We start from the raw sequence: 14,235 nt of genomic DNA on the forward strand, positions 1-14,235 counted from the left end.
CTGTTCCTTTATGGTTGCTTATCACACCATTGTATTTTATGCTTGTGCTTTGTTATCTAAAATTCCATAGTCAAATTAAAGGGCAATATTTTCAGTGGTATTTAACTGGAACCTTTTGTTCTTGTAGTATAACACAGCAGTTCAAAAGCATCTGCTTAATGGATTACTTCATTGATAGTTTGAAATCAGCTCAAACCTGTATAATCCTATTTTCCTTTGTATGTCTTGTAAAATTTTTAATATTGGTCTGTTTCACAGTGAACTAATACTGTGTGCTTTGGACAAAGTCTTGTCCAAATGGTTGCTTTGCTAAAAAATTCATTGGTGTTTAAAATTAAGAAAATTTTTAAGCTGAATTTTTCTCCCTTTTTTTTTTTTAAGGGGTCATTAAGAAATAAATTGGGAAAAAGTCATTGGTGGAAAGGAGCTATGATACTTTGGCTTTACCTGGGGTTTATCTGTCCTGTGATTATGAAGTTCTGTTTTCCATAGCTGTCAGTTTTAGAGAAACCTTTGACTTCATTTGGAATGGCAGTTTTATGAAGTAACATTTTGCACTAAGTGGTGTTAAGTGTACATGATGCTAACATACATATAAATAATGATAATGATAAGCTCACTGTATTTTGAAATTTTATGCAGCTTGTGGTTCAGCGGCTTGGTTTTGACACCCGGGTAACCATTCTGGGCCATGTGCAAAGAGGTGGAACCCCTTCAGCTTTTGACAGAATTCTTGTGAGTATTCCCCAAATAACTGCTCATGGCACCACATAGGACAACTGCATTTTATAATTTACTTGGGATGAGATGGTTCTCTACCTGATTAATTTGACAAATCCAACTGTTACCTCACACTAGCTGTCTGAATTGCTCAAATTCAGAGTAGTGAAGCACTTTGTGTGAAGGAATCTATGCATAGGATCAAAATGTGAAGCTTAATTGTCCGTATTTACAGGTGTAAACAGCCCACAACTTTTTCACCTTACCAAGGAGTGATTTGTGTCAGCTTGACTTATGAAGAAATCAGGACCATTCCTGTGATTGGAGGCCTTGTGCATTTCAGTGCTTGCTTGAACACTCCAATGTTCTCTACTTGCAGGCCAGTCGTATGGGTGTGGAAGCCGTGCTTGCCCTTTTAGAAGCTACTCCAGATACCCCTGCTTGTGTTGTGTCCCTGTCTGGAAACCAGGCTGTCCGTCTGCCTCTGATGGAGTGCGTGCAGATGGTGAGGCTCTGGCAAAAAGCCAGTTTATGTTATTTATTTACTACAACAGACTACTATGTACAATAATGGCCTGTTCTCATTAGGACATTGATGGAATGTGAACAGCGCTTTCCCATATTTGGGAATGAATAATGAAGTTCATCTATGTTCTCTATGTGTTATTATTCACTATTCATTTGCAAACTATTAAGGAATAAGAAATACATAGCTTCTTAATTTTTTCTAAAATTTCATCTCAGATCTTCTGTTTTTATTATTACAACAAAGTCTTCAGATGCTTGCATCCATTTACATATCATACACAAGTCAGGTTTCTTCACTAAAACTGCACAGCTTAAACTGAAAGAAGAATATGCATAACAGATACATTGATTTCTTTGTCCCATTAGGCCTTTAGGTATTTGTTTCTACTTCTTCTCCTCAACCCTAATCTGTGCTATGAGAGGAGGTAGCTCATAAATTAAGGAATTATCAATATTTCTTTTTTTACTGTGGAAATACATATGAACACATGGAATATATTAAATAATTGAACTCCTGTGTTTTTTAAACATACTGAGTAATCAACTTGTTTTTCAAGACTCAAGAAGTCCAGAAAGCCATGGATGAGGGAAGATTTCTTGAGGCTGTGAGGCTTCGTGGAAGGTATGGCCAATAGCTTATATCAGTTTATTTGCTGTAGAAAAGCATAATTGCTTTGCTGTTATGCTAGCACGTGACATTTTATTTTAAATATTTTACTAACTGTATGGTTTTATGGCTTTGAGAATGAGAGGAGACAGAAGAATTGCCTAAATAGAATAATTGAAATTCTTACCTGCACCAGAACATGCAAAACAAAGCAAATTGTAATTTTCTGCTGTGTCAGAATGGAAGCTGTTCCTAGGCTAACTGGTCACAAAGCAAAAAGCTGCTGTGCTGTATGACCTGACTGGTAACTGTCATAAGTTTGTTTATTCATGAATTTGAGGCCAGTCCTGTAAGCTTGTTTGTAAGTAGTTGGTAGTTTTCCCAGCAGTAATGTTGGAGGAGATATTCTTCAGTCCTGTCAGGGGAGTGATTTCTGTTTCAAGTCATCTGATAATAAAATGCTTTCTCTAGAAAACTAATTTGTTAACTGTATAGTTATTTTAATTTTATGACTCTTATCTTAAAGAATTGAATATTTTTCATTTTTCTCTCATTTCCAGTTTTTGACATGTTTTCCATTTGCAACAACGATGGTCTTAATGTTTTTTAATGTTTCTGAAAAATTCAAGTGTTCCTTTAAAATAGATGTGAGTTTAAGATTTTACTATTTTAATTGTTTATCTTCTTTGCTCATTTGTTTAGGAGCTTTGAAAACAACCTTAACACGTACAAATTACTGTCGCACAAAAAGCCAGATGCTGAGCTTCCAAAGGTGAGGGGGTTTGTTGAATGTGCAATGCATGTCTGCTTTTAGAATCTATTCATAACACCCTTCAAACCTCTATTATAGCATAGGTTACAAATTAAATATTATGGAGATGCTTGAAGCATACTAGTTTATTCTAATAATAAGTAACATTTTTAAAGTGAAATAAAATTGTAACTAGAAAATCGCTGTAGACAGTTTCCTTCTGTCTTGGATGTACAGCTGGTCCCAATTGTTAAAATGTCTTGTCCTAATAGTTACTGTTTTGCCCTCTGTTTCTTACCATGGAGAGAAAGAGAAGTGATAGTTTAAGATTATGATTAAGGCTCTGAAAGTCTTTAGATGAAGGAGGGTTCTATATTAAAAGAATTCTAAACCTTTCTTTTGAAGGGTAAAACCACGCAAGGGCAAGGGCAAATACAGCAATTTATGGGAAGCAGTACTGAGGACAGATCCATCACCTTTATGTGAAATCAGTCACTCTGCATAGTATAGTTGAAATTAAATAAATGGACATTTAGTTTCTTTATAGTTCCTAACATTTGTATAAGAGGAAATTTGGATTTATTTAGGAAGCAGACACTAAATTTTGTGTGCAAACCAATCTTAGAACGGACTTATTTTTGGTTTTATTAGAAGTTTATTGAAAATTCTGTTTGATCAGTTGGTGACTATGTCATCTCACTTCTTAATTCCTCTTTTAATTGTGGTTTGTGACCATTTGTTACCTTATTTGCATAATGATGTTGCTGTTATACTTTCTAGAAATCTTTTTCCCAAATAAATATTTGAGTAATGGTTACTGGTGGTAGCTTCTCAATATTATTAAGGAGCAAAATTGCATTGTCTATATAGTAAGGATTTCAGACTGACCTTCAAGAGATCAAGGAATTCAGGGTTTTTTTAGGGGGATATGTAACATTTTCTTTGTCAGATCAGTTGTTTGGGTGGTGGGGTTTTTTAATACAGCAATTCAAATCCAGGACTGTTAGCACTGGGCTTTTGTATTTTTATTTTTTTTTTTAATACTTCTGTAGTACCTTCTGTGATAAATGGCATTAGAAGGAAATGTAGGCCATGTGTAATTACTAACTACTCAGATTTGACCATACTAACAAAATCTGTGTGCCTTCAGTAAAAGAGGTTGAATAGGAATTAAAAAGTAGATGAAATGTGCATGTCACAGGAATTGAGGAAAGAGCTAAGCTGGTCGGATCAGAAGAGCCAGCTGAATGCTCTGCTTCAGCAGTGCTTCTGCACACATTATATTTTGCTGTTTGTGGTTACATTGCATTTTTCTACAATCCTTCAACTGTACCAGAACCGAAAAAAAAAACCCTCAAAAAAACCCCTACATATACTCTGGTTTGTGTCTCTTTTATTGTGTTTTTTTTGGGGGGGTTGTTGTTGGTTTGGGGTTTTTTGGTTTTGTTTGCTTGTTTTGGTTTTTAATCAGATGAGATTCCATGATAGTTACTTAACAACTGTTCTATTTTTTTGTTTTGTTTTTTTTTGTTCTCATCTTCCAGAATAAAGCTAAATAACTTCTACCTCTTCTGCAGGACCAAATTGTTATAATTGTCATTCAAAAATGTTTTTAAAACTTCCATAACGTGAAAATGTGTGGTGTTGGGAAAGATCCTGAGTGCTCGTGTTTGCTAATGTATTGTCAGCTGCTTGAAAAACCTGGCCAATAGCTTAATTTTAAAACTTGTCTGGTCCTCTCTACTTTGTACTGATAACACACGCATAAACATTGTGGTGCTTGAGTCAGTTCCTACCTTTTTTTTTCTTTTCCTATTGTTGGTGTGTTTACAAAAAAACCCCCAAAAATAAGTCTTGCTTTAGTAACATGAAGCTGGTTGAATAACAGTGGGCAGGTTTGGCGGAGCTCTGAGCAGCCTGGTCCAGTGAAAGGTGTCCCTGGCCGTATCAGGGTGTTGGAAGGAGATGATCTTTGTGGTCCTTCCAACCAGACTATTCTGTAATTTTATTTTATGTTTCTTGAACCTGGGCTAGAATATAAAACCCTGAATAATTTAACTTGTAAACCAAATGGAATTATGATAAAGTCTTATTTAAGAACAAACATTCAGTTTTTACATTGTTTGTCTCTTGGATATTCTGCAAGTGGGGAAATGTATCTGCACCTTGCAGTTAACTTTAAATTTTCAACATATTTAGGAGCTTTGAATTTTTTTTTTCCTGCATTCCAGTATTTAGCAACTGCATATGATGTACAAATTAACTATGGTGTAGAAATCAAAGTCCTTACTAAATATAATTTTTATCTTGCAGTCTAATTTTAATGTGGCAGTTTTAAATGTGGGGGCCCCTGCAGCTGGAATGAACGCCGCCGTGAGGGCTGCAGTGAGAGTTGGCATGACTGAAGGTCACAAAATATTTGCTGTCATTGATGGTTTTGAAGGGTTCGCTAGAGGGAAGGTCAGTGCCACGTGTGTGCGTTACCAAGTGCTCGGTACCCCATCCCACACCACCACCTTTGTTCATGTTCTTGGAAGGTATGCTCTGTCATAACTGCTGAGGGAACTGGCTCTCTAAGTGCTTTTATTCATAAAGATATGTAAAATCTAGATTGTAATTGTATTTCTCAACTAGTCAAGTCTGTAGAGTAATTTATTCTGAGTGGATCTAATCACATGATGCGGATCTACAAAATAGTTCAGATGAATCCTGCCTTTGAGTTTTGGTCAATGTTTAGCGTATTGAAGTTTTTTCACAGAGTAGCAGAATTATCTCTGATTCTGAACAATGAGCTATTGCACACGTAAGAAACTTTGCTGTAATAAACTTTGTAATGGTGCTTATTGAGGGAGGAAGCTTTTCTTTCCTTAGGTAAGTTAGATTCGTCTATTCACCTGTTTTTAAATGTTATGCATTGGTTGGTGTACTGAAGAGAAACTGAATGCAAGACTAATGATTTTGGTGCCTGGCTGGAGCCACAGATCCCAAAACTTACATCAAAGACCTAACTTTAGATTTTTTTTAACTTCACATTCAGAAGGAGAGGATGTGAAAATAGGATTGAGATATGAAACACAGACAGGGTTCATCTTGGTCTGGAAGAAGAATGGAAAGGACTTGCAGCCTAATGCAAGGCAGCAAAGCAATTAGGGTATCCAGGGTCCCCAAAAGAGATTGTAGTAATTCAAGAGAAATAGAGTTAAGCTCTGGATGCTGTTTTCTTCCTTGGCCTTTAGTTTTAGTGATGTCAGTCCCCAGCAACTACTTTCAGCAGCTTTTCATGAAGTAGTACCTGTTTGCTACAACTCAAGAGAAGTAATTGGATAATCACTTAACAAAATCTCTGTTTTTACTTTTATTCAAAGATAAAGGAAATTTCCTGGGGAGATGTTGGAGGCTGGACTGGTCAAGGAGGATCAATTCTCGGTACAAAACGGTAACATCAATATTTTTGTCAATTGATATGATGAACTGTAGTGCTTTATATAACCACTGGGTGTTCTTAAGTCCTTGATTTTTGTACATTGGGTTTTCTTGAGTTTGTTTTTTTGTTCAAATCCTTGTCTTCCAACTCGGGTATCTTTATAGTGCTAAACCAGCTCTGAAAAGTGGGAGTTGGGACCTCAACTTAAAAATTTCCTGGGGTCCTTACACTTTAAAGGATTTCAAACCTGCTGTTTCTTTACATTTGTCATGAGTCCTTATTGTTTGTCTGGAGGAGCTACTTGTATGGATAAATATATAAAACAAAAGCCATTGTGTTGCCTGCTGACTTTATGGTTTCAGCTTAGTAATGAGTTCTTAGTGCTTCAGAGTCTGTAAATTGTTTTTATTTTTCTTTTGGTTTAATGATTTTTAGTACTCTTCCTGCAAAATATTTGGAGAAGATTGCTGACCAGATGCGCACTAACAACATTAACGCCCTTATGGTTATTGGTGGATTTGAGGTACACTGAAATATCTAATTATGTCTAAGTAGACTAGAATTTCTAACAAAATTAATAGTTTGGTTTGATTTTTACCCAATCTTCATGTAAGATGCATTTGGTTCTATGTGTATTTGATGCACGACATAGATAGTGTTTAGAATCATGTGTTGTCGACCAGTGGTTCTCTGGAAAGCTGGCATTTAAGACAGTGAGTAGAACTGCTAAACAGATGTGCTAAATGGATAAATGAGATAGTGTTATAGGTTTTTTAATTAAAATAAGCTAATGACTTCTGTTTTGCAAGTTTCAGTCTATACTGTATCAACACTCAGAATATCCTTGCAGAAGTCCTTGACTCTTACTAGAAATTGCACTATGGTTCCTTATTTAAGCCACTCCTCTCACATAGTGCATGTCAAGATCTGTAATGGATCTAGAGAAGTATTTTTTTTCCCTGTATTTCATATTTGCTTTGTTCTAAAAAAAACAATTAATTTTGGAAATTTTGATTCAGGAAAGTATTTTGCCTACTCCTTGCAGAGAAGAATGTGCTCATTGCTTTGTGATAAAGAACTTATGTTCTTTTTTTGTCCAAGCTGTTAGCTATGACCCTAGTTCAGGAATATTAAGATTTTTAAATCAGGAGTAAACAGTACCTGAAGATTGGGAAACTAGTTTGTTTTGTTGAAAACCAACTTTCTGTGCCTAATTTATTCATTTTCAAGAGACCATATGCTCTGTTTATTGTTTTCAAATAAATGCCTGTTTCTAATGCTTTCTTTTTTGTCTGTGTTAGATTTTAGTGGTTCCTTAGTGCTCTGACTTGCTGAAGTGTGCTGTGGTAGAAATGGCTTCCCCTGTGGCCCTTCTCATTTTGTCACTCCCAACTCTGCCCTTCCTTTATTCATCCTAATTTTTCACCTGATGCCTGTGCCCAACAGGCTTACCTTGGACTTCTGGAATTGTCAGCAGCCCGGGAGAAATATGACGAATTCTGTGTTCCAATGGTTATGGTTCCTGCAACTGTATCTAACAATGTACCGGGTTCAGATTTCAGCATTGGTGCAGATACTGCTCTGAACACTATAACTGATGTAAGTCTGCTCTGGTGTGTGCATATACTAACAAAGCTGTTGTTTAAACTTACTCAATTGGCTACTACTTGATATTTTTGTAGACCAGAACTTCAGAAATGTGATCTGGGAAATTATAATTACTTGATGTGGCCACAGTCATGGCACCACTTTAGAAAAGAGAAAGTCTGGGATCCCAAATGCTTCCACTTAGTTTCTGCTGAAATTACAATGACCCCTAATTTTTTGAAACCTAAAGCTGAGACTTGGATGATCATATGCACTGCAGAGGGGAAAAAAATCCCTGTTCATAATATCGAGTTGTAGTATACCCAGCTTCAACAAACCCTGAAGAAAGGTTGCTCTGTTGAGAAAGAGATTCTTAGTTATGTAACATCTTCACTCCTCTAAGAGTATATGTAAAATCCATATTTCTCAATAATTGGCATTACATTTATTCTCCCAATAGCAGATTTATTGAAAAGAGTTGAGACATGTTAAGTAATTTTTAAAAAATCAAATCTAATAATACAACGTAAAGTAAAAATTGAATGTTTAATCTCTCATTAGGAAAAAGCTTCTCTTCTTCAACTGTGATAGAGCACTGGAAAAAGCTGCCCAGGGAGGTAGTGCAGTCTCCTGTGTAGGTAATCCAAACCCTCCTGGACTGTCCCAGTGTCACTTGCTCAGGTGTTCCTGCCTTGGCAGGGGGTTGGACCGCATGACCTCCAGAGGTCCCTTCCAGCCCCCGCCATTCCTCAATTCTCTAACACTAATTTCAGGTGAACAGAAAGCTTAGTCAGTCGGACAAAAAGAGTTTCAAGTTGCTTTTGAAAATTAAATTACAGTTCTCTTATCACTTACATTTATTTGAAAATTTTAATCATGATAGCTTTTTAATTTCAAGGATTCTTCAGATGCCACCAACTTTGAATACACTACCATAATTTTTTTTTTCCACCATTCCAACATAAATAATTTTAACTTCTGTTAGGAAAAATCAGCTTCCTGAAGTATTGCCTTGAATAAGATTGTAAGCTAACTAAAATTCACTGAATTGTTTATTGACAACTTGGGTTATATATCAAACAACTTGATGTTGTTTCCAGTTCTGGTAAATAAAAATATCTGTCCAAAATGACTGATCATGAACAAAGGTGAGTAAAATGATTGTGCATAACATCTGCTTTCCCTCTTTTCTTTTCTTCATAAACTTTGTTAACAAAACTGACTTCTTTTTATAGGTTTTTTCATGCAAAGGGGCTATATAGTAGTCAGTCAGTCTGTGTTGCTGTGGTTTGCTTTTCTATTTAGGTTTCTAGGTGTCATTTGCCTTCATTAGATAAAATGTTTGTATTTTCAATGCAAAAGTTGAAAACTTTTCAAAAGCTTTTTTTTTTTTTTTTTGGTAATGGCTTTCTTCTGGTTGTTTTGCATTTAATTTTGCCTAGAATTTTCTCTGGATTAAATATGAAAATTAATGGCTTTGCAGGATTTATATTCAATTAAGTGGAAAATTAAATTTGGGTTTGTTTTTTGGAGGGAGCAGACTTTTGCGTTCGGAAAACATCTTTTCAGTTTTTGCTCTGATTGTTTGAACATGATTCATAAAAACTCCCAGTGAAAAATACATCCTTTCATTCTTGTGCCATTCTCAAATCAGGTGCAGTTGCAGCTATGCCCCTGTTAAATGTGACCAGATAAGCTCAGTACATGTCATACAATTGACAGTGGTAAACAAAAGTAGGAGGTGGACATGAACATCCATTTTATCAAGTTTATAGATAGGTTTTATTCCTGTTACTGCAGTTAGGTCAATAAATGCATCATAGTTTGCAGTGCTGTCAGAGCACCAAAAGTGCTCAGTTTTTCAGTGCTGTCTGAACACCAATGTGTCATCACACTTAGTGTTTCTGTGGTACAGTTCTTACTTGCATGAGCTTGCCTACCTCTAGTCAGGTAAGTACAATTGTGCTGGTAATCAGGGATTGTTGCTCTTTGGCATCGTTAGGCACTTGTCAGTTGCTTTAACTTGTCAAGTGTAAATAGTATGCTGTAACATTGGCTGATAAAATGTGTTAAATTTATTGATAAAATGTGTTAATTCTGCATTTAAAAAGAAAAACAAAAAACAGATTTAACAGATAGATAACTTCTGAATGAGAGATTAGTAAAGAGTGTGCTCCTCACAAAGGCATAAACATTTCTCAATAACTACTTTAGATTCTATAATAGATCATGGGGACCCTTCTGAAATATTCAATTTTTCCACTTCTTTTTTAAAATCTTGGCTTCAAATTTTATTTTTCTTTTGAAATGTGTTTTAAATTTATGATAAACTGTATTTTTCACTTCACTTTTCAGAATATTAGAAAAACTGCTAATGACAACATAAAGTACCTGGGAAAAGCTGGATGTTTCTACCTAAGGAGGATGTGCTTAAGGCTGGTCTATATAGGCATAAAAAGTTATCCTTGTAGGATTGCAGGATAAGAACATGAACTTCAAATTTCCTATTAAATGAAACATCACTAAAATAACTACTATAATAAAAATATCTGTATTTTCAAGTATGTTGCTAATTCAATGAAATGAATAGGATGTAATTTTAGATGTCAGACCTCAGGAATGTGACGGCCTTGAAATGAAAGGAAAGGTATCAGCTAGATAAGAATAATGAAGCCTGAAAAAGGGAGAGGCTAAAACTTTATACTGGGTTTCTTTGACAATCTCATCTCTCTTTTCACCAAGGGAAAAGGGGGTACAGACTGATCATTTCATTTTGTGGGGGAAAAAAAAAAAACCAGCGTTCCCTGAGGAACAGAGAAAGCTACAGTCAGATGCCTTAAGGCAGTCTCCACACATTTCCTGTGGAAAACAGATGTCTGTACCCTCCCAGTAGCGTGTGTGGCTCCACATTATTCTGAACCAGGAAGCTGAAAATTAGCCTTGGCCACTAGCTAACCTGTTAATTTTTCATCTCCTTCAGTCCTAGTTACAGCTGATGTAGAGTAAGGGCAATAACTCCATTCCCTTCAGTGGCCATTTTTATTTAGATCATCTTAAAGTCAACAAACAGTAGTCTTTTCTTGACTGCAGAATTTTTATAAAGTATCCTTGGTTATGTTGGTTACGGCAACAACCTTTTTAGTAACACAAATCCAATAAAAGGGTAGGAAATTATTAAACCATTTTATTAACATAGTGCAGTATCCCTCTGTGGCCTTACTGTAGTAATTTAAAAAAAATACTAGCATAGCAATTGCTAAAACCATTGATCACTTATTTACCCTTTATAATTAAGTGACCATATATTAAAAGCATTTTCATGTTTTGCCACAGTGATGCAAAGATGTTGCATATAATCATCTAATGCTCATGCTTGGTGAAGGTACAGTCATTGGATATGTTGGCTGAAATCACTTGCATTAAATAAAATGGCAATATTTAATGCAAGTAAAACATATCATAACTGCATCTTAACATACCATACATGCAGACTAACCAGTTATGTTAGTTATTGCTCTACATCTCCCTTTGACTTGTTTTTCCAGAAGTCTTAATATAAAACCTTTTAGAGAAACTCATGTTCTGCAGATCTCCAGGAAGCTGTGTGGTTTTACCAAACCACTGTTATTTTTTATGTCTTTATTCTTTTAATAGAAATAAAAGATCCAAGCAGCCTGGGCCAGGAAATTACTGAAATTTCCTAAGTGAAGTCTCAACCACGCATAAAATCAAATCCCAATTAACCCCTCCCATTTGTTGCTCCTGGCTGTACTTCTGAGCTCTTTGGGTCTGAAAGTGCCATCTTTTAGGCTGTGTTTCAACTTCAAACTGAAAGAATAGCACTGAGCCGTTTCATTTGCAAAACAGTGAGAAGAGAGAGGTTTTTTAGAAAGTCAGTTTGCATTTATGCACCTACAGCCATAAATATCCTGTCTTCTCACTGAACAGGATCTGCTCTGTCTAGGACAAAAGCTCAGAAGGAGAACTCTCACAGGTAGGGGATTTACCCATAATTTTCTTCTAAGTTTTTCCTTAAGCCAGTCACTGTGCAGATATGCCTGGAGATACCTCAGTAGGTATCTAATTTTGATCTGCAGTAATTGGCTTTTCTTAACCAATTTGAGAAATCAAGAAAATGAGACTTCTGTGAACATCAGTTTCTGGGAGAAAGTCATGAAAACATTGTGTACTGCATAATCAGGCTTTCTGATGGAGACCAACATAGGCAGTTTGAAAAATTGCCACATTTCATTGCTAAAGAGTTTAGATTAGAAATAATTGGAATAATGTAATATATATTTACTTAAAACAGCTGCAAAATCTTAACATTTATTTTGACATCCACTAGGAGCACCTAATCCTTTTGACATGATAATATATTTTGCAGAGTTTAGAGTCTTTCCAAGAACCTAAAACTGCTTTTCAAAGAATCCTTGAACTATACTTGCAAACTTTATTAACCCATCCATGTGCATATGTTCCTGGATTTTTCTAGGCCTACATCCAGTCTGTGTTCACAGAGGCAGATGTGTGATGTTGATAGAAACTTTGAAGGGATGGGTGAACTTTTTTTTTCCTTTCTCTTGGTGGAAATAGATGTGTGTCTTGACTTTCTAGGATAACATAGTTTTTTAAAAGTGTCTTTCTTTAAGCATTTTCTTCAAGTGGCAAGGGTTTTAATAGTTAACTTTTTAAGCTCCTTAGCATGTTTCAGACTCTGTTATTTAAGTTCTTTCTTGTGGAATGATTTCCAGTCTAGCTTTTTGCTATCCTTTCCTTGCCATCTGCTTCAAACCTCTCTGCTGTACACACTTCACCTTCAGTCTGTACTAACTTGTACTAATCCTCTGCATTTCTTCAAAGAGCATTGTGCCAATGCAACCCCAGTGCACTGTTGTGGTATGTACAGGATATTTTCACCTCCCTCCCCCCCAAAATAATTTCACCAATTGTATTTACTTGGGCCAATGGACAGCCACATTTACCATCACATGCCAGGAGTCATTAGCAGAGCAGTCCAAAGACAAGGAATGTTTCACTCACACTTTTACCACTGCTTCAGGCCTTTGAAAGTTGTCTGCAGCTCTACGAGGCGCGTGCCAGCTTTGAGGAGTTTAGCGTTCCTATTTGTGTGTTGCCTGCTACTATTAGCAACAATGTGCCAGGCACAGACTATAGCCTTGGTGCTGACACTGCCTTGAATGCTATTGTGGAGGTAAGACTGCGTATCTTTTAAAAGTTAAGATGATAAAATGCATAAGATGAGGATACTTAAAGACTTTGAAATGTCTGGTTTTCTTTAATAACTCAGTTACTTGTGTTTTTTAATGGTTAATAGTTCAGTTTTCCAAGACTGATTAAAGGTTAACCTTAGAAAATATTATGTTAAAGGCTTAATTTTTGGGTAATCTCTTTAGTTCTTCAAGACTCCTGCATTAGTGCTTAGGGTATTTGCTTTTACTGAGAATCAAATGTTTTGCTTTCTTCAATTTAATTTTTATCTAGTTTTTACATATTACTTAGCTAAAAGAAGAAAGCACATATTTTATAAATAAATGCCCCATTTGTTGGATGAACTATTGACTGAGCTCAGTGCAGTAGAGCATTTTAAGAACATGATTAACACTAAACACATGAATAATCCCATAGACTCCATTAGGCTTAACATACATTAAGTGCATATAAATGCATGGATAGTATAAGCAGTTAAGTCTGTCACTGATGTTCAGCTAAACAGTGCAGGGTCAGAACAGTTACTGTTCTAGTTTTAGTCTACCATAGTTTTTCCCTTGGATACAACTGTTTTATGAGCCCTTTCAGTCCTATTTACTCTGCTTAAGACACAGCAAAGGGAACTGAGCTGAGATGTAATGCAAACAAATGAGTAAATCTTAGCAGCTCTGAGTTTTATCAAACCCATCATTAGCAAGCCATATAACTAATCATAAAGTAATTTGCCAAGGAAGTAAAATCAAGACTACAGATCCAGGGGGTTGGGAAAAGCAGGTTTGCTTTCCTGCTTTATACAGTGTTCTTACACAGCAAGTGAAAAAGCTCAGTAGTTAACTGGAGAGCTGTGGCAGAAAACAGGGTGGCCTGGCCTTTGGGGGCTGCATGCAGCATCCCTGGGCTGAGATGTCCTAAGGTGTCGTATGGGCTCATCATGTAGCAATGTTCATAGGCAGGACATGGGTACTTTACCACTCCTTTAGCTTTTTTCCCTTTTGGCCTGACATGTAGAGAAGTAGCTAAGTCTTATAATTGTGAATGATGCACCTTCAAAAGAGGTAACTTTGGAAACACAGTGGGGCAACAGATGATTGCATATAGTGCTTCCTCCTATGTAATTGTTTTTGGTACTAATTTAATTACAGTTTGTATAGATATCAGTGATGCTTTCTGTAAAAAAATATGGTTGCATCATTTGAATTTTATTGTCATTAGGATGTTTAGTTAATGCTAATAGCAGAACACTTGATTTGGTGTTTCAGACATTAGGATTTCTCATTAAGCTGGGTCAGTTCATGTGAAAGCTCAACTAGCAATAGAATTCCAAAAAGAGTTCTCATGCCTTGTTCATGATGTCTGAAACCTGCACCAGGCATTTGAGGTTTGGCT

At 36.0% G+C, this 14,235-nt stretch overlaps 1 protein-coding gene across 3 annotated transcripts in view; it reads left to right on the forward strand.

Moving 5' to 3' along the window:
• The window catches only part of PFKP (phosphofructokinase, platelet), a 43,235-nt gene that overhangs the window by 21,844 nt on the left and 7,156 nt on the right, over window positions 1-14,235 (forward strand). Inside the window, exons 9-17 of one of the 3 annotated variants that reach the window (XM_059840045.1) lie at window positions 643-735; window positions 1,100-1,225; window positions 1,806-1,870; window positions 2,558-2,627; window positions 4,920-5,066; window positions 5,972-6,042; window positions 6,466-6,553; window positions 7,477-7,629; window positions 12,680-12,832. In XM_059840045.1, the coding sequence (XP_059696028.1) occupies window positions 643-735; window positions 1,100-1,225; window positions 1,806-1,870; window positions 2,558-2,627; window positions 4,920-5,066; window positions 5,972-6,042; window positions 6,466-6,553; window positions 7,477-7,629; window positions 12,680-12,832 (966 nt within the window). The remainder of the gene's footprint in view (window positions 1-642; window positions 736-1,099; window positions 1,226-1,805; window positions 1,871-2,557; window positions 2,628-4,919; window positions 5,067-5,971; window positions 6,043-6,465; window positions 6,554-7,476; window positions 7,630-12,679; window positions 12,833-14,235) is intronic. The other 2 variants (XM_059840063.1, XM_059840055.1) reach the window with 2 other exon arrangements.

This window comes from Haemorhous mexicanus, chromosome 1, assembly GCF_027477595.1.
Source record: "Haemorhous mexicanus isolate bHaeMex1 chromosome 1, bHaeMex1.pri, whole genome shotgun sequence".
Lineage (NCBI taxonomy): Eukaryota > Metazoa > Chordata > Aves > Passeriformes > Fringillidae > Haemorhous > Haemorhous mexicanus.